General features: G+C 43.8%; 1 protein-coding gene across 2 annotated transcripts in view; it reads left to right on the top strand.

The window, feature by feature from the left end:
* The window catches only part of UVRAG (UV radiation resistance associated), a 104,821-nt gene extending 89,868 nt beyond the window's left edge, over window positions 1-14,953 (top strand). Inside the window, exons 14-15 of one of the 2 annotated variants that reach the window (XM_070749502.1) lie at window positions 2,869-2,960; window positions 12,974-14,953. In XM_070749502.1, the coding sequence (XP_070605603.1) occupies window positions 2,869-2,960; window positions 12,974-13,661 (780 nt within the window). In that variant the 3' untranslated portion in view covers window positions 13,662-14,953. The remainder of the gene's footprint in view (window positions 1-2,868; window positions 2,961-12,973) is intronic. The other variant, XM_070749503.1, reaches the window with a different exon arrangement.
* Window positions 14,954-20,835: the final 5,882 nt, after the last annotated feature.

Here is a 20,835-nt window from a genome sequence, read left to right as displayed (position 1 = left end):
GGAAGAGCCTTCTCTGTGGCGGCCCCGGCCCTCTGGAACCAACTCCCCCCAAAGATTAGAATTGCCCCCACCCTCCTTGCCTTTCACAAGCTGCTTAAAACCCACCTCTGCCGTCAGGCATGGCTGAATTGAGATCCTCTTTCCCCCTAGGCCTTTACAATTTTATGCATGGTATGTATGTATGTATGTAGGCTTGGTTTTTTATATTAATGGGTTTTTTAATTGTTTCTAACATCACACTACTATTGTACACTGCTTTATTGTTGCTGTTAGCCGCCCCAAGTCTCCGGAGAGGGGCAGCATACAAATCCAATAAATAAATAAATAAATTACTGCTCCTGTACGTGATATGTGCTGCGTAGTAATGGCACATGGTAATGCCTGGAATGCACTACCTGACTCTGTGGTCTCTTCCCCAAACCCCCCAAAACTTTAACCTTAGACTGTCTACAGTCGACCTCACCCATTGCTAAGAGGTTTGTAAGGGGCGTGCATAAGCGCACCATCGCGCCTACCATCCTTCTCCTATTGTCCAAATTTACCTGTGCCTACTTGCTTTTATGTTTATACCCTAGTTATTACCTTGGACACATTTTGATTGATAAGTAAGTAAATAAATAAATAAGCTGGAGTGACACTTTAGAATGAACGATAATTTTAGCAAATGTATTGGAGCATAACAGGGTCACTGAAAATGACAGGAAAAGGGAGACGAGAGAACTGTAGGATAAGATGTGGGTGTGAAATAGCATTAACTTCCAACTCTTCAGTGCAGTAGAACGGACATAGTAAGTTTGTAGCCTCAACTTTTTACTCTTCATACTCAGTGCATAAATTTCTAAAATAAATAAATACATAAATGTTCTGTCGGGCTCTCTGGTGGACTCCTCCCAAAAATTCAAAGGTACAAATTTCAGACACACACACGTTTGAAAATTCAAAACAATGTTCTTTATAATGAAAATTCACTTAAACCAAGCCCTCTTTTGGTATAGCCAAGAGCACTCGTCTCCAAACAAACTGGTAATTTGCACAAGTCCCTCATCAGTTCTGTGATACTTGGCTTGCAGCTGTGAGGCAATTCACAGTCCTTCTTTCACAAAGTGAAACACACTTTGCTCTGGTTTAGTTTCAAAGCGGGGGAAAATCAGCACACAAAGGTCAAAGTCAGCAAAGCAGTCATGAAACACAACGATCAGATAATCCTCCACAATGGCCAAACCCACAGGCTGCTCTTTATAGCAGCCTCCCTAATGACCACAGCCCCACCCAACCACAGGTGGCCTCATTTTCTTTGATAATAATCTCTCAGTTGTTGCTGCCTATGCATCGCTCTCCGCATGCGTGGCTGTATCATTAACTCTTGTTCTGAATCCAAGGAGGAGCTAGATAATTGATCTCCTTCTGAGCTGTCTGCCCCACTCTCCTCCTCCCTGTCACTCATGTCTTCTTGGTCAGAGGAGCCTTCATCAGCAGATTCCACTGGGGGCAAAACAGGCCTGCAGCATGTGGATGTCTCCCCCACATCCACAGTCCTTGGGGCAGGAGCTGGGCCAGAGCTAACCACAACACATAAATATCCTAAATCCCTACCTAGAAGCAGTTTCCAGATGGATACAAAGTTAGCTGCATATTCTTCCCTTCAATAAAAACAATTTGGTCGCTTCTGCAAGTTCCATCCATTTCTCTTTTGAACGTCTTGCTTATATTAAGAAACTCTTGAGTATCTCCAAGTGGCTTACAACAATAAAATCCCCTGGTTGGGCATAAAAAACAGTTCACTTCCTTCTCTCTCTTCAGAGAAACAATGAGAAAATCAGGCAAAGGGACCATTGCTTCACTAAAATCCGCTTCACTGTTAGCACCCTGTTAGGACTGAAAAAAGGCTCCGCTGATTGTCGGAGGGAGCAGCAATGGAAGAGGCAGGGAAAGGGAAGATCACTTGGCTAGCAAAAAAACGGAAGATCACCTTGTTAGGGCTAAAAAAAAGTTTCATAAAAGTTACATTCGGAGTATTAGACAGGCCCAAATTCTCATCCTCTTATACAGTGGTACCTCTACCTAAGAACGCCCCTACTTAAGAAATTTTCTAGATAAGAACCGGGTGTTCAAGATTTTTTTGCCTCTTCTTAAGAAACATTTTCTACTTACAAACCTGAACCCAGGAAAATTTCCCAGGAAATTTGAGAGCAGCATGAAGGCCCGGCCAGTTTCCTGCCATTATTTTTTAAAGCCTTAAAGTGGTGGTTTTTTTTGATTCCCCTCACCTCACCTTCTTAGTCTTCAGAGAGGGGCGAAATACAAATCTAATAAATTATTATTATTATTATTATTATTATTATTATTACTATTACTATTATTACTATTACTATTATCATCATTAGCATTATCATTATTCCTTTGGCAGCGACTGTCCTCTTCCTCCTCCTCCCACCCAAATTCCGAGCTTTTATTTCTTTCCTAATGGGTTTGCACGCATTATTTGCTCTTACATTGATTCCTATGGGAAAAATTGCTTCTTCTTACAAACTTTTCTACTTAAGAACCTGGTCACGGAACGAATTAAGTTCTTAAGTAGAGGGACCACTGTACTCTGAAAAATACGGTAAGGACTCATGGGCTGAATCTGACCCCTGACCCTTGAGTTTGACACCCTCTGCCCTACACCCTCTCTTCCAGCGAGTGTCCCTCCCACGTGTGCTCCCATAGAGTGAGTCAGTGGGGTTTGCTCCCTTCTAAAATGTCCACAGGACTCGGAGCTTCTTAAAACCCTCCTCCAGTTTGCAGCACAAAACTCACTTCCCCCGAGCTGCTCCGAAGCTCCTCTGGCTCTGCAACCTACTAAACCTCTCTGTTCTCTTTCCATAGCTTAGATACCAGCACGGGTTGGGGACTCCAGATTTAAGGCAGACCCTTCCTAACCTGAAAAACTTCCTGGAGCACGGCCTCATGGTTAGATGGTGAGTAAGTTCTGCTTTGCTTTGCATGACAGCGCAGGTCATTTTTGACTTACATCCACCCAGCTGGAGAAAAAGTGACTTGCAACCGGTCCTTGGACTTAACCCTTGTTGGACTTAACCCTTGTTGACAAAATTGAACGGGTCCAAAGACGGGCTACAAGAATGGTGGAAGGTCTTAAGCATAAAACGTATCAGGAAAGATTTAATGAACTCAATCTGTATAGTCTGGAGGACAGAAGGAAAAGGGGGGACATGATCGAAAGATTTAAACATGTTAAAGGGTTAAATGAGGTTCAGGAGGGAAGTGTTTTTAATAGGAAAGTGAACATAAGAACAAGGGGGCACAATCTGAGGTTAGTTGGGGGAAAGATCAGAAGCAACGTGAGAAAATATTATTTGACTGAAAGAATAGTAGATCCTTGGAACAAACTTCCAGCAGACGTGGTTGGTCAATCCACAGTCACTGAATTTAAACATTCAGTTTAATAATAAGCACCGCTTATTTAACAACTACCTGCTGAAAGTTCTGATCCCCACTTATGTCGTAAATCTGAGGACTACTTGCACAGATAGTCCTTGACTTATGACAGTTGGTTTATTTGACTGTTCCAAGTTATCACAACACTGAAAGGAGTGACTTGGGGCCTTTTTTTCCACAGTTAAAACCTTTGTAGCCTCCACATGGTCACGTGATCAAAATTTAGATGCTTGGAAACTGGTTCATACTTACAACTAGTTGGCTGTGTCCCAAGGTCACGTTGATGCCCTTTTGCGACCTTCGGACAAGCAAAGTCCACTGGGAAGCCAGATCCACTTAACAACCGGGTGATTAACTTATTCATTGCAGTGATTCACTTAACAACTGTGGGCAACGAAGGTCCTAAAATGGGGCTAAATTCACTTAACAGAGGTTTCACTTTCACAGTATTTTTCAGAGTATAAGACACACCTTAGTTTTGGGGGAGGAAAATAGGGAAAAGAATCTGCTTACCAGTGTCCTTGGTCTGGTCAACTTCAGCACATTATTTTATCCCCTGGTTAAGGGCTTAAAAAAAATTATTCTGAGAGGGTAACAATGAAAGAGCTTGTAAACTCTTTGTTTGTAAAATCAGCTGACACACATGCACGTTGGAGCTGAGCTAGGAACCGCCTGCTACCGCACGAATCCCAGCGACCGATAAGGTCCCACAGAGTTGGCCTTCTCCGGGTCCCGTCGACTAAACAATGTCGTTTGGCGTGCCCCAGGGGGAAGAGCCTTCTCTGTGGCGGCCCTGACCCCTGGAACCAACTCCCCCCGGAGATTAGAACTGCCCCCACCCTTCCTGTCTTTTGTAAACTACTTAAGACTCACTTATACTGCCAGGCATGGGGGAGTTGAGACACTTTTCCCCCGGGCTATTTTTTATACTTTGTTTTATGTTTGGTATGAATGTTGCTGTTTGGTTTTTAAGTAATGATAGGGTTTTATATGTTTTTAATATTAGATTTGTTCCACTGTTATATGGTTTTTATTGCTGCTGTAAGCCGCCCCGAGTCTTCGGAGTGGGGCGGCATACAAATCTGATAAATTAATAGATAGATAGATAGATAGATAGATAGATAGATAGATAGATAGATAGATAGATAGATAGATAGATAGATAGATAAGAGCTGGTTACTATCATTAGCACCTGGTTAAGGCTGGAAAGAAACATTTGGAGCAAGTTAGACCAACGGGGGAAAAAACCCTGCAAAGACTTAGAGCTTGGAAAACATTCTTTGCAGAGAGTAACAATGAAACAGCCTGCAAAGTAAGAGCTAGGAAGACCATTAGCAGCTAGTTAGGGCTGGGGGGGGGGGGGAAGCTACATTCAGAGTATAAGACGCACCAAATTATCTTTTAGGGAGGAAAAAGGTGCGTGTTATACACCGAAAAAATCATAAAATCATACATTTGGTCGTATGTAGAGGACTTCCTGTAGTAGAAAAGTAGCAAAGGATTAAACTTTTTTCTTAAAAAACCCAGAATGTGCAGTTTCTTACCGAAGATGCTCTTGTCGATAGAAACTTCTGCCCAGCTCACTCGGATTATTAAAACCGATTTTGCTGTGCTCCAGGAGCAGCTTTCGTTGAGACAGGTTTTTTAACTGAGTAAAAACACTCCTGACTAGTTTTAAATTCACTGCAAAACAGAGGAAGAAAAAGAGGCCCCTTTTTTTAAAAAACAAAAAAAAAGTGAAATTTTCTCTTGGAGGCATATCTATGGCTACATTATTAATTAAGACCAGCGGAAAAACAGAAAATGTGTTTTGCTTCGAACTCCCCCAAAACAGTCACATTCCAGATCAGTCACGGATTAGGGAAACCATAGGTATGTTCGCTATTCTGGATCTGGGCCAATAGAAAACCCATTGGGATCCTGGAGTGATTTTTACTCCATAAGTAGAACAAGGCTAAGACGCTCTCTACATGGGGCTACCTTTGAAAAGTGTTCGGAAACTTCAGATCGTGCAGAATGCAGCTGCGAGAACTATCATGGGCTTCCCTAAATATGCCCATGTTACACCAACACTCCGCAGTCTGCATTGGTTGCCGATCGGTTTCCGGTCACAATTCAAAGTGTTGGTTATGACCTATAAAAGCCCTTCATTGCATCGGACCAGAATATCTCAGGGACCGCCTTCTGCCGCACGAATCCCAGCGACCGGTTAGGTCCCACAGAGTTGGCCTTCTCCGGGTCCTGTCGACTAAACACTGTCATCTGGCGGGACCCAGGGGAAGAGCCTTCTCTGTGGCAGCCCCGGCCCTCTGGAACCAGCTCCCCCCAGAGATCAGAACTGCCCCCACCCTCCTTGCCTTTTGTAAACTCCTTAAAACCCACCTCTGCCGTCAGGCATGGAGGAATTGAGACATCTCCCCCGGGCCTATACAGTTTATGCATGGTATGTTTGTGTGTATGTTTGCTTTTAATAATGGGGTTTTTAGTGTTTTTTAAATTATTAGATTTGTTGTACATTGTTTTATTGTTGCTGTGAGCCGCCCCGAGTTTGGGGAGAAGGGCGGCATACAAATCTAATAAATAATAATAATAAATAAATGATATCTCCCTCTCTCCATCCTTTCTCCTTCGACACCCACTGGCCTGCCTACTCTCCATCCTCCCACCCTCTCCCCCTCCCTTGCCTTTTGTAAGCTCCTTAAAACCCACCTCTGTCATCAGGCATGGGGGAATTGAGATATTCCCTTCCCCCTAGGCTTACAAAATTTATGCATGGTATTTTTGTATGTATAATTGGTTTCTTAAATTGGGGTTTTTAAACTACTTTTAATATTAGATTTGTTCGTATTGTTTTATTATTGTTGTTAGCCACCCCGAGTCTACGGAGAGGGGCGGCATACAAATCTAATAAATAAATTTATAGTATGTATGAACTAAACCATAAATAGCTGTATAAACATTGAATGTACCACCTTGGGTGACCGGAACGGGCGTACCTGTTTAAGGTGCCCCCCCCCTCCTTCTCCAAGTTGTGTTTGCTGCGTTCACAAAATAGTGTCATTGAAATGTCCTTTTCACACCAGGGGCCTGTTTACCAGTTTCTTTGCATTCCAATTTCAATTGCTGAGAAACTTACAACTGACTTGTCCAAACTCACACTTGTTTAACTGCTAGGAGTAGCTAGGTTTCTCTTTCTCTCTCTCTTATTTTTTTAAAGAATGAACATATTTAAGAAGGGAAATTATTTTGGTTGAAAAATATTCCAGATAAAATGCATCTGTTTAGTAGGAGGGTTTAGGCCGCACAAATCCCAGCGACCGGTGAGGTCCCAGAGAGTTAATCTCCTTAGGGTCCCATCAACCAAACCTAGGGTAAGAGCCTTCTCTGTGGGGGCCCCAGCCCTCTGGAATCAGCTCCCCCCGGAGATTTGCACTGCTCCCACCCTCCTTGCCCACTCTCCATCCTCCCACCCTCTCCCCCTCCCTGCAATCTATAGCCTCCCCAGGACTGTTGCCCATCGGCTTGGCCTTTTCTTATTCTCCGCTTCAAAGGACCGTCTTTTCTTCCATATTATTTATATATTTATTATTTTTAAACTTCAGAAGGATTGAGGGGTCGTGAACAGTGCAGTCAGGCGGTAGGGAAAGCAAGTAGAATGTTTGGCTGCATAGCTAGAGGTAGAACAAGCAGGAAGAGGGAGATTGTGATCCCGCTGTATAGAGCGCTGGTGAGACCCCATTTGGAATAATACTGCGTCCAGTTCTGGAGACCTCACAATCTGAAAAAAGATATGGATAAAATTGAAGGGGTCCAAAGATGGGCTACAAGAATGGTGGAAGGTCTTAAGCATAAAACGTATCAGGAAAGACTTCATGAATTCCATCTGTATAGTCTGGAGGACAGAAGGAAAAGGGGGGACATGATCGAAACATTTAAATATGTTAAAGGGTTAAATAAGGTTTAGGACGGAAGTATTTTTAATAGGAAAGTGAACACAAGAACAAGGGGGGCGCAAGTCCACCTCTTGCCAACTCCAATTTTCAACCAACGTCAATCAGAAATAAACCTTCACTCCACCGACCGACAGATGGCTTGCAAGCGAAGACAAAGGTGGATCGGTTTTAATTCGGAGCAAGAATTTTACCGCCAGAAGCGACGCCGAACAAACCAAGCCTTGAATCTCCTATGACTAATTATGTGTAGATTCTTAAACGTCGGGTTTGGGCTTCGGTGGCATTTTAACTTCAAACATGAATCAGGTTTTCTGTCCCGCTGCCAAGAATCCTTTTACGGTTGTGGCAGGATATGAATGTGAGCAATAAATTTAAAACATGGAGATATGGGGGGAGGGGGTTGACGGGGGGGGGGAGAGTTTCAATGTGAGTGTTCCAATTAGCAGTTTAATCCTTATTAGGATTAAAGGGATCTAAGAGCCCTTATGCAAACTCACCGGCTCCCGTATTCCTAGACAAACTTCTTGCGGTTCCCGGATTCTCAAGAACTGTCGTCCCGGAGACTTGAAGCGTGGGAGAATGAGCAGGGAAATCCCATTTTTTATTAGACGCCAAAATCCTACCTTCAAGAGGAATTTAATTTTCTGGGGTTAGAAAAGAGCCAAATGTTCGAGCTTTGGGATTTAAATCCAAGCAACTCAAGACACCTGCTTTGCGATGGAAGGGGATGAATTGTATCTGAAGAGAAACTTGAGTTGTGGAGTCCTTGTTGCTCCGCGAACTTGGTGGTTTTCAGATGTTTTATTACCCAGCCACGTAACGTCATCGGTGTTACAAGGGAGCCTAGCAACAGCCTAACCACCAAATACTAACAGTGCAACACATTGCATATAAACAGAGAGCAAACCCTACTCCTTTTACAGCACTGATGATGTTATCTAGTTGGGTAATGAAACATCTACAAGAAAATCTGAGCATTGCATTGGCAGTTCTGTGTTAGCAAAAACTTCAGAAGAGAAGGATTTAGAACTAGTGATTGATGTCTCAAAATGGGTGAGCAGTGTGGTCGGGCAGCAGGAAAAGCAAGTAGGATGCTTGGCTGCATAGCTAGAGGTATAACAAGCAGGAAGAGGGAGATTGTGATCCCCTTACATAGAGCGCTGGTGAGACCACATTTGGAGCACTGTGTTCAGTTCTGGAGACCTCACCTACAAAAAGATATTGACAAAATTGAACGGGTCCAAAGACGGGCTACAAGAATGGTGGAAGGTCTTAAGCATAAAACGTATCAGGAAAGACTTCATGAACTCAATCTGTATAGTCTGGAGGACAGAAGGGAAAGGGGGGACATGATTGAAACATTTAAATATGTTCATGGGTTAAATAAGGTCGAGGAGGGAAGTGTTTTTAATAGGAAAGTGAACACAAGAACAAGGGGACACAATCTGAGGTTAGTTGGGGGAAAGATCAAAAGCAACGTGAGAAAATATTATTTCACTGAAAGAGTAGTAGATCCTTGGAACAAACTTCCAGCAGACGTTGTTGGTAAATCCACAGTCACTGAATTTAAACATGCCTGGGATAAACATAGATCCATCCTAAGATAAAAATACAGGAAATAGTATAAGGGCAGACTAGATGGACCATGAGGTCTTTTCTGCCGTCAGTCTTCTATGTTTCTATGTTTCTAAAACCAAGATCAGAGAGCACCAAAGACCCCACCTCCACCTCCTCCTACTCAAACCCTTTCTAGTATTGATGATGTTACCTAGTTGGGTAATGAAACATCTGCAAGAAAACAACCAAGCATCAGGCTCAGGTCAACTCTAAGCTACAAAAATTCTCTTTTACTAGAATATAGAATAAAATAGAATAGAATAATGGAAGGAATTTGCCTTTGGTGCAGATGCTCTCAGTGTACATAAAAAGAAAATATAGATTTGTCAAGAAACGTGGTACAACATTTAATGATGGTCATGGGGGTCAAATAAGCAATGAAGAAACAAAATATTAATAAAAACCTTAGGATACAAGCAACAAGTTACAGTCATACAGTCCTAAGTGGGAGGAGATGGGTGATAGGAATGTTGAGAAAAAACTAGTAGTAATAGGAGTGCAGACTTAGTAAAAAGTTTGACAGTGTTGTGGGAATTATTTGTTTAGCCGAGTGAGGGCATTCAGGAAAAAACTGTTCTTGTGTCTAGTTGGTGTGCAGTGCTCTGTAGTGACGTTTTGAGGGTGGGAGTTCAAACGGTTTGTGTCCAGGATATGAGGGGTCAGTAAATATTTTCACCCAATATTATTTCTACTGGTCAGAAATGGGAAACACACAGGCCTCTGACTCCAGGTACAATAGCTGAAATGTAGATTTGCAGTCTATATGATATACCAGGGATTTGAAAACTTTAAACATAGAAACATAGAAGTCTGACGGCAGAAAAAGACCTCACGGTCCATCTAGTCTGCCCTTATACTATTTCCTGTATTTTATCTTAGGATGGATGTATGTTTATCCCAGGCATGTTTCAATTCAGTTACTGTGGATTTACCAACCACGTCTGCTGGAAGTTTGTTCCAAGCATCTACTACTCTTTCAGTAAAATAATATTTTCTCACGTTGCTTTTGATATTTCCCCCAACTAACTTCAGATTGTGTCCTCTTGTTCTTGTGTTCACTTTCCTATTAAAAACACTTCCCTCCTGGACCTTATTTAACCCTTTAACATATTTAAATGTTTCGATCATGTCCCCCCTTTTCCTTCTGTCCTCCAGACTATACAGATTGAGTCTATGAAGTCTTTCCTGATACGTTTTATGCTTAAGACCTTCCACCATTCTTGTAGCCCGTCTTATCTGGAACTCAAGTAAAGAAGTTGTCTGTTCTCTAATGTTGAATACTTGGCCAACGAGAAAACGTCCTCTTGTCTGTTTTGGTCACAAGTCACTTGTTTCATTATAACTTTGAATGGTCACCAAACAATTGGTTGTATAACGGAATAACAAAAGTTGTAAGGGACCTTGGAGGTCTTCTAGTCCAACCCCCTGCCTAGGCAGGAAACCCTACACCACTTCAGACAGATGGTTATCCAACTTTGCCTTAAAACCTCCGGTGTTGGAGCATTCACAACTTCTGGAGGCAGGTTGTTCCCAGGATTAATTGTTCTCAACATCAGGAAATTCCTCCTTAGTTCTAAGTTGCTTCTCTCTTCGATTAGTTTCCACCCATTGCTGCTTGTCCTGCCTTTGGGGTCTTTGGAGAATTTCTGAGTTTCAGCACTGGCTCAAATCAGCTCTCCACACCCTGTACAGATAATCCTCAACTGTAGGATTATAATAATAATTATTATTATTAATAATTTATTAGACTTGTATGCCGCCCCTCTCTGAGGACTCGGGGCGGCTCACAATAATAAAATAAAATAATCACACATCCCAATCAAACCATACACCAACCTTGATAATTGGGGTGTGTGTTAATTTCCCCATGCCTGGCGGCAAGGATGAGTTTTTAATATCTTACGAAAGGCGAGGAGGGTGGGGGCAGTCCTAATCTCTGGGGGGAGTTGGTTCCAGAGGGGTGAGGCCACAACAGAGAAGGCTCTTCCCCTGGGTCCCGCCAGACGACATTGTTTAGTCGACGGGACCCGGAGAAGGCCAACTCTGTGGGACCTTATCGGTCACTGGGATTCGTGCTGCCTTTGGTGCAGAGGCTCTCAGTGTACATAAAAAGAAAATATAGATTTGTGAAGAAACATGGTACAACATTTAATGATTGTCATGGGGGTCAAATAATCAATGAAGAAGCAAAATATTAATAAAAATCTTAGGATACAAGCATCAAGTTACAGTCCTAAGTGGGAGGAGATGGGTGATAGGAATGTTGAGAAAAAACTAGTAGTAATAGGAGTGCAGACTTCTTCTTCCTCTTCTTCTTCTTCTTCTTCTTCTTCTTATTATTATTATTATTATTATTATTATTATTATTATTAATATTATTATTATTAATAATAATAATAATTAGATTTGTATGCTGCTCCTCTCTATAGACTTGGGGCAGCTTACAACAATAACAAATACAATGTAAGAACAAATCTAATAATTTAAAAAACACTAAAAACCCCATTATTAAAAGCAAACACACACACAAACATTCCATGTATAAACTGTATAGGTCCGGGGGAGATGTGTCAGTTCCCCCATGCCTGACGGCAGAGATGGGTCTTAAGAACTTTACGAAAGGCAAGGAGGCTGGGGGCAGTTCTGATCTCTGGGGAGAGCTGGTTCCAGAGGGTCGGGGCTGCCACAGAGAAGGCTCTTTCCCTGGGTCCCGCCAGACGACATTGTTTAGTCGACGGGACCCGGAAAAGGCCAACTCTGTGGGACCTTATCGGTCACTGGGATTCGTGCGGCAGAAGGCGGTCGCGGAGGTAAGTCTGGTCCGATGCCATGTAGGGCTTTATAGGTCATAAAGCCCTACATGCAAACCTCCCAGACTATTTACAGCAGCAGGGTCAAACTCAAGGCCCTGGGGCTGGATTCAGCCATGATGGGGTGTGCTCAGATCTGGCCCGTGGGACCGCCCTGGAAACAGTGAAGGACCAGCCCGCAATGCCTCTGCCAAAGAAAACGGACCTTGGGAGAACTGTGAGTGGCCCTCCGAAGCTCCCTTTTCTCTGGCAGAGGGATTCAGGAGGCCGTTGCAGCCAAAACAGTGCTCGGGCGCCTGTTTTCACTCAGGTGCCTCCAACATGAGTGACATCAATTTGGCCACACCACCCTGGCCACGCTCCCTCCTCCAAAGTCAAACTCAACCCTGATGCGGCCCCCAATGAAATTGTGTTTGATACCCCTGATTTATCGAGAATAAATATGAATAGCAGATCTGGGAAGGGGCAGTCTTGTGTTTCTTCGGGGGCTCTTGGTAGCCAGTGAAGGGCCATTCTTCTTTGGCGCTACTCGTGCGCTCTCTGACACTGTCGTTGATGTGCGTGCATCAGCCAGAGACTGGCTTCTGTGCATGCGGCAAAAGCAAAATCTCGCACATGGATGCTCATGCACGCGAGATTTCACCTATTTTTAATGATTTCTTTTGTTTTGCGCATGTGCAAAAGCAAAAAAAGACAAAAATATGCGTGAAATAATAATTAATGATAATAATAATAATAATAATTTATTAGTTTTGTATGCCGCCCTCTCCGAAGACTCGGAGCGGCTCACAACAAACAATATGCAGTGTACAAATCCAATGTTTAAAAAACAGTTTTAAAAAACCCCTTATAATAAAAAAGCAATCATACAACCCAAACAAACCATACATAAACCATAATAGCTACGGGGTGTATCAATTTCCCCCAATTTTGCTTGTGGCGCATGAGCAGAAGCTGAATCCCTCGCAGGGGCGTGCATGCACGTTTTCAGGAAACGCAGCTGTGTGCGCATCCTGATTTTTACCACCACACTACCGTGTGGCCCCGTACCGGGTGCAGCCCGGCACTGTCGGTAGCCCCCCCCCCCTTTAAAGTCGCAAAGTTTTTCTCCGAAGGCCTGCTGATTTTAACCCTCCTTCTCCCGTTCCTCCACAGCGATCGTCACCACGTTTCCAGCGCCATCCCCGTTCCAAAGAGACAAGGTTCTGCGTTTGGGGGATTGGATGTCGGCTTTTCCAGCAACCACCCGTCTCCGGACAAAGGTCTTCGCAAACGGGCTAATTCGGAGAACGAAAGACTGCTGCACAAACCCCAGCTCCCGAGTCACAACTCGGCTTTCCCCCAACCCGTCGCGGGCGAGGCGGAGAAAACGGCGACCTCTTTATCCTCCTCTTTAGATACCTCCATCGACTTCTCGAAAGACAGGAGCCAAACGGGCGAAGATTCGCGGCTCGGCGTCCACAACGACAGTAGGAGCTCAAGTGGCAGCCGGAACCCACCGGAATCTCTCCGGGGACCTTCGCGGGCCATCAACGGCACCCCATTCTCCAGCGAGCAACCTGGGACTGCCGCTCGCGAGCGGCCCAGTGTCTTTTGCGGCGCGCTGGGCACCAACCTCCTTTGTACTGTGGAGCAGGCAGAAGAGATCATGGGCCTGGAGGCCATGGGCTTCGGTTCGGGAGACCAATTGGGGGCCTTCAACTACATCCCGGTCGACCACGCCGTAGCCGTGGAATGTGACGATCAAGTCCTGGGGGAATTTGAGGAGTTCTCCCGTCGGATCTACGCCCTGAACAAGGACACGCCCACGTTCCGCCGTCCGCGGAAAGGCTCCGATAAGTAGCGGAGGGGGGGCGCGTGTCGCCAAGAGTGAATTGCGTACGTCTGGAGTGGAGATGCATCCTGCACACATTGTCCTGATCCATTGTGGGAAGGAGGGTCTCCAAACTCAGCGACTTGTGGACTTCAACTCCCGGAGCTCTCCAAACTTAGCGACTCGAAGACTTGTGGACTCCCAACTCCCAGAATTCTGGGAGTTTAAGTCCAACAAGTCTTCGAGTCGCTAAGTTTGGAGAGCTCTGAGTTTTGGGGTTAGGAGGACAGCAGGGAAGAAAGTGTGGGCTACAGTTTTGGAAGGAAGGACAGAAGATCTCTCCAGATGACCACGTGGGTCAGAATCTGCTCTCTTCCCTCCCCCCCCCCAAATCACCCCTTCCTCACCCCCCGAATTTTTACAATTTCTTTGGCCATTCTTGGTCCTTTGCATTACTGGTTTGGTTGGTTCCCCCACCGCCACCATCACCAAATGTTTTATTATTTCCATCTTTTCAGGAGAGGTCAAGTCAAGCTTGCCCGCTTGCCCACAAGGCTTTGCTTGTCTTCTCTTGTGAGTCCTTGACAGCTTAGCAGCTTTCTGGTTGAGAAGCTCACAAGAGAAGTTGTAAAATGAATGGAATTTCCTTCTTAATTTTTCCCCTTCCTCTCTCCCTCCCTCCGTCCCTCCCTCTCTCCCTCCTTCCCTTCCTTCCTTCCTGCTTCCTTCCTCCCTTCCCTTCTCCTTTCCCTAATCTCTTACTTCCTTCTCCCCTTCCCTCATTCCTTCCTCCCTTCTTCTCCTTCTCCCTACTTCCTCCCCAGTTTTCCTCCTCCACTCCCTTTCTCCTTCTGCCTTGTCCTTCTACTCATTCCTCCCTCCTTCGCCCTCTCCATTTTCCTCTTTTCCTTGTCCTTCCTGCCCTCCCTTTTTTCCTCCTCCACTCCCTCCCTTCTCTCTTGTCCTTCTCATTCCTCCTTCTCCCCTTCCTTCCTTCCCTTTCCCTTGCTTCCTTCTCCCTTCTCCTCCTCCCTTCTTCTCCCTCTCCCCTTCTCCCTTCCTACTTCCTCCCCACTGTTTTCCTCCTCCATTCTCTTTTTCCTCCTCCCTTGTCCTTCCCTCTCCCTTTTTTCCTCCTCCCTCCCCTCCCTCCCTTCTCTCTTGTCCTTCTTATTCCTCCCTTTTCCCTCTCCATTTCCTTCCTTCCTTCCTTCCTTCCCCTCTCTCTCCTTCCCATCTAAGGGAGGGGTGTGTGTCGTATGCCGGAGAGATTTGGTCAGCGAGCGGACAGTTCCTCCTGCTTGCCAGGAATAAAGTTTTAACCCGTTTTCCATTGTCACCTCTGTCCGAACTCCCCTGCGACCAAGGAGCCTCTCTCTCCCCCCTCCCTTTCAGGAATAAAATCATGCCTCGCTTTCAAGAAGGGGGCAACTATGCACAGAGACACCCCCCCGCCCCACCACACTGGCTTGTTTACCGACAACCTCCCCCTTCCTTCTAAGGAGGGAGGGTCTGCCTCTGCTACAGGAGTGCCTCGCGGGACCCTCAACTGTTAACACAAAGAGCCTGTGGGCGCATGATTGTTATTATTATTATTATTATTATTATTGTTATTACCATTAAGATTATTATCCATTATTTTCAATCCAGCAGTTTACAGCCAGGCAGGTCAGACTCTGCACGCGTGGTGCACCCCCACCTCTGTGGCCCCAGTGCAATCGGTTTTGGGGTCACCGGAATGGAATGGAATCGTCCTCTCTCAGCAAAACTTTTTTCCAATCATTTCAATCCCTTTTTTTTAATTTTAAGAAGAAACCTCACAGGAAAACCAACCCCTCTTTTTAAATTGGAACGGTCTTTCAACGATTGACCAGCAGGGCAAATGGTCACTTCAGGGGAGGTCATCCCCGATTGCACACGAGTGGATTTACTGGCCTGAGGATCTTGCCTTTTTAGGGGGGGGGGGGGAGGGGGTGTCCGCTAAGCCTCGCTTTTGCTTTCTACATTGTATATCAAAGTCTGGGCTCGGCCGAGAGCCCATCAATATAAATATGTACGGCAGAATAAAAATTTAATTTACTTTGTGGCTGTCGGGTGCTTCTTACCCTCCGCCCCCATTCCACCTCACTCCCTACAGCATCCAGCGATAAAATTGAAATGTATTCAATCTCAGCGGTGTGGATTCATATGGGGAGACTTCTTGGAAGTTCTGAAAGGTCTCGTGTATGAATGGAGATTATCATTATTATTATTATTATTATTATTATTATTATTATTATTATTATTATTGATTGGATTTGTATGCCGCCCCTCTCCGGAGACTCGGAGCGGCTAACAGCAACAATAAAACAGTGTACAATAGTAATCTAATACTATAAACGATTAAAACCCCATTAATATAAAAACCAAACATACATACATACATACCATGCATAGAATTGTAAAGGCCTACGGGGAAAGAGGATCTCAATTCCCCCATGCCTGGTGGCAGAGGTGGGTTTTAAGAAGCTTACGAAAGGCAAGGAGGGTGGGGGCAATTCTAATCTCTGGGGGGAGTTGGTTCCAGAGGGCCGGGGCCGCCACAGAGAAGGCTCTTCCTTATGTCAATACAATACAGCAAACGACATCACTATGCTGGATTTCGTATTTCATCACCAGTCGGGCGCTTCCCAAGCACCTAGGACTGCGTGATGTAGCGGCGAATTATGTTTGCCGATCCCAGTAAAGCGGCCTTTTGCAATTGACAGATGGAGATTTTGTCAATTCCGATGGTTTTCAAATGTCCGCTGAGATCCTTTGGCACTGCGCCCAGCATGCCAAGTACCACTGGGACCACTTTCACTCGCGTATGCTAGAGTCATTGCAGCTCGATTTTTAGATCTTCGTATTTCACTAATTTCTCTAGCTGCTTCTCCTCAATTCTGTTGTCTCCTGGGATTGCGATGTCGATGATCCATAGTTTTTTTTTCTCCACGATCACAATGTCTGGTGTGTTATGCTTCAGAATTCGGTCAGTCTGAAGTCGGAAGTCCCACAGTAGTTTTGCTTGCTAATTTTCGACCACTTTTTTGGGCTTATGATCCCACCAGTTCTTTGCCACTGGTAAATGGTAGTTCCGGCACAAGTTCCAGTGGATCATCTGTGCCACCGCATCATGTCTATGCTTGTAGTCAGTCTGTGCGATCTTTTTGCAGCAGCTGAGTATGTGATCGATTGTTTCATCTGTTTCTTTACAGAGTCTGCACTTTGGATTATTATTATTATTATTATTACTATTATTACTATTATTACTATTATTATTTTATTAGATTTGTATGCCGCCCTTCTCCCAAGACTCAGGGCGGCTCACAGAATACAAAAAACAGCATGACAACAAATCTAATTAATTAAAATTACTACTAAAAATCCCATATATATATTAAAATCAGTCAGCCAACTCATTCTCACTCACTATGTCTAGTATTGGATTCCAATAATAATAATAATAATAATAATAATAATAATAATAATAATAATAATAATAATAATATATTAGATTTGTATGCTGCCCCTCGCTGAAGACTGTTATTATTATTATTGTTATTGTTATGGTATGCTTGGCACCATTGCACCGGTAGTGAAAATGGAACTGCGCAGGGTGGCCGGCACACCTACGTACCATCGCGAGATTTGGATTCCGCGCATGCACAGAAGCCAAATCTCGTGTGAGGATGCTCACTGATTTTCACCTTTTTTTTTTTTTTGCTTTCACACAGCTAAATACCCGCTGAAAATTGGCGAAATCTCACATGTGGGTTTATCCTCGCGCAAGATTTGGCTTCCTGTACATGCACAGAAACCAAATCGCAGGTGTGCGTGCCCACCCACCAGTCACCCAGAGCTGCGCGCGCAACTACACCGGTAGCGCCGGTGACAAGGAACGCATGACTATGTTGTATCCGGTGAAGGGCTGCAAAAATTTTTACTACCACACTGGGTATGACATATTTTGTGGGTGCGGCTTGTGAGCCATGTGACCCAGTGGGAGTGGCTTGACGATCACGTGACCAGGGGGTGTGGCTTAAAGGTCATGTGACTGACTTAAAGGTGGCCAATTTGACGTCACTCACCTCAAGGGTTAGGGTTAAGATGCCTGGTCTCTCCTTGCCTCAAAGAGATACAATTTCCCTCTCTATTTAATAATAATAATAATAATAATAATAATAATAATAATAATAATTTATTAGACTTGTATGCCGCCCCTCTGACGACTCGGGACGTCTCACAACAATAGAACAATATAGATACAAAACTAATAATTAAAAACCAATTACCTTAAAAACAATCGATACTACATAATCATAACCACAGAGAAGGGGAAAAAAGATATGTAATTCAATTTTTTTCTAACAGTTTTGTGTACCTGACCAAAATTTTTCTACTGGTTACTATTACTGAACATCCAAAATATCCTCTTTAATTCTATGTATACTGTATATGCCATATGTGTACATACATATTACACACGGGCACCCAAAAATATACACTACTATATAAACTGTATGTGTATGTACACACTTATAGCTCTTCTAAAATTATACACATTCAACCTCATTTACTGCAATAGGAAAAACATGCCCAGAGCCCAGAAGGGGAAAAAAAGAAATGTAATTCAATTTTTTTCTACCGGTTCTGCGTACCTGGCCCATCACTGGTTGTATTTATCCCTTCCCAACTCTGTTGAGAGAGGGCCGTTCCGTTTGGGGCTACGGGATAGTTGTGAATCGAGGACAACCACCATCGTGTAAATGTCGCACACGAGTGACAGATGTCACTCCAAATCTCAACTAGCAAATGCTCTGTCCTACACACTGGGAAGAAGAATCTGAACTCCAAATACGAACTGAATAATCAAATTATCACAGATAATCCCCACTTGGTTAAAGACCTTGGTATACTAATAACAAAAGATTTAAGTGCCAAAGCCCACTGCAACAATATAGCCAAGAAGGCTTCAAGAGTTGTAAACCTAATCCTACGTAGCTTCTGCTCTGGCAATCTCACACTACTTACCAGAGCTTACAAAACTTTTGTCAGACCCATCCTCGAATACAGCTCATCTGTTTGGAACCCATATCGCATCTCAGACATTAAGACCCTTGAAAATGTCCAGAGATACTTCACCAGAAGAGCCCTTCACTCCTCCACTCGAAATAGAATACCCTATGAGACTAGACTTTCAATCCTGGGCCTAGAAAGTTTAGAACTAAGACGCCTTAAACAAGATCTAAGTATTGCCCACAAGATCATATGCTACAACGTCCTGCCTGTCGGCGACTACTTCAGCTTCAACCACAACAACACAAGAGCACACAACAGATTTAAACTTAATATTAACCGCTCCAAACTTGACTGTAAAAAATATGACTTCAGTAACCGAGTTGTCGAAGCGTGGAACTCATTGCCGGACTCCGTAGTGTCATCCCCAAACCCCCAACACTTTACCCTTAGATTATCTATGGTTGACCTATCCAGATTCCTAAGAGGTCAGTAAGGGGCGAGTACAAGTGCACTAGAGTGCCTTCCGTCCCCTGTCCTATTGCTCTCCTATATCTCCTATACCTTTCTTCTATTCCTATATCTCTTCTTCTATTCTTTCATTGATATGTTCTATTACTATACCTTCTTTTCTATTATTTCTTAGATATATTTTACTATGAGTATCTCCTCTATAACCTTCATCATGTATTTTACTATGTGTATATAGATATATACCCACTAAAACCCTCATTGTGCATTGGACAAAATAAATAAATAAAAATAAATAAATGTCCTAATTTGGGGAGGAAGGAGGACAGTCCCCAAGCTTGGTTTCAAGACAACTCAAAGTTGACCGGGCGAGGAGGCCGGCTGGGCACGGCTGGTCTTTGTGGGGAGCAAGGGGTTGCCTGAAGTTCAGAGTTGTCGTCTTTGGAGATAAATACGGGCTTTGTTATTTTACCCTCAGCCCAGCCGGGCCCTGAGATTGATGGGGGCCTCGGCTGAGGAATGCCCCCCTTCCCCTTCCATCAACTTCCCACTTTCTTTTTTCCAACATTTATCTATATATCCCTCTGATTATTATCGCAGATGAATGAGGACGGAGCTGGAGGCTGGAAAGAAGAGTCATATTTTCATGTTCCTAGGCGCTCGGTTTTGTACTTCTGGCCAAAAACAACTTGTATAATTTTTCTTTTGTGGGAATTGGGGCAGAGGGAGGATTAGCAGTAGAGTGTTGCTGCGGTCTTTCCTTTCTCTCTCTCCTTCCTTGCTTTCTTTTTTCTCAGTCTTCTTCCCTACCTCCCTTTCTTTTTCTTCTTTCCCCTTTCTCCTTCCTTTTTTCTGTCTTCTTTCATCCCTTTTTCTCTTCTTCCTTTCTTTTTTATCTCTGCCTTCCTTTTCTCTTCTTTCTTCCCCTTTCTCCTTGTTTTTTCTATTTGTCTTCCTCCCTCCCTCCTCTTTTCTCTTTCTCTTCCTTTCTTTTTATCTGCCTTCCTCCCTTTTTCTTTTTTTCCTTCCCTCCCCTTTCTCCTTCCTTTTTTCTGTCTGTCTTCATCCCTTTTTCTCTTTTCTCTTTCCTTTTTTTATCTCTGCCTACCTTCTTTCCTCCTTTCCTCTCTCCCTCCCTTTCTTTCTCTATCTCCTTCCTTTCTTTCTATCTGCCTCCCTCCCTTTTTCTCCTTTCCCTTTCTCCTTGTTTTCTTTTTCCTCTGTCTGTCTTCCTACCTAACTCCCTTTCCTTTTCTTTCCTTCCCCTTTCTCCTTCCTTCCTTTCTTCCCCTTTCTCTTTCTCTCTCCTTCCTGTCATTTTTATCTCTGCCTTCCTTTTCTTTTTCTCTTCTTCCACTTTCTCCTTCCTTGTTTTCTTTTTTCTTTGTCTTTTTTCCTCTCTTCCTTTTTCTCTTTCTTTTCTTTTATTTCTCCTTCCTTCCTCTCTCCCTCCCTCAATTTTTAATTTGCTGATCTCTCTACTTGTTAATTGGTTCTGAGAGGTGCAATGAGTAAAAGAAATACCAGACTATACTTTCCCCATAAGAGCGAGCCTTTGTTTTGGCTGGAAAATGTAGCGAGTCACAAAGCAATCAACAAGTTGTAGTTTGCACCTGAACACCAAACAAATGACGAGTATTGGGGACACAATTTGAGCATCAAATATCATATTCGAGAAGTTTCAAAGTTAATCAAA

This window comes from Erythrolamprus reginae, chromosome 4 (assembly GCF_031021105.1).
Source record: "Erythrolamprus reginae isolate rEryReg1 chromosome 4, rEryReg1.hap1, whole genome shotgun sequence".
NCBI lineage: Eukaryota > Metazoa > Chordata > Lepidosauria > Squamata > Dipsadidae > Erythrolamprus > Erythrolamprus reginae.
This window is presented reverse-complemented; position numbering and strand designations above follow the sequence as displayed.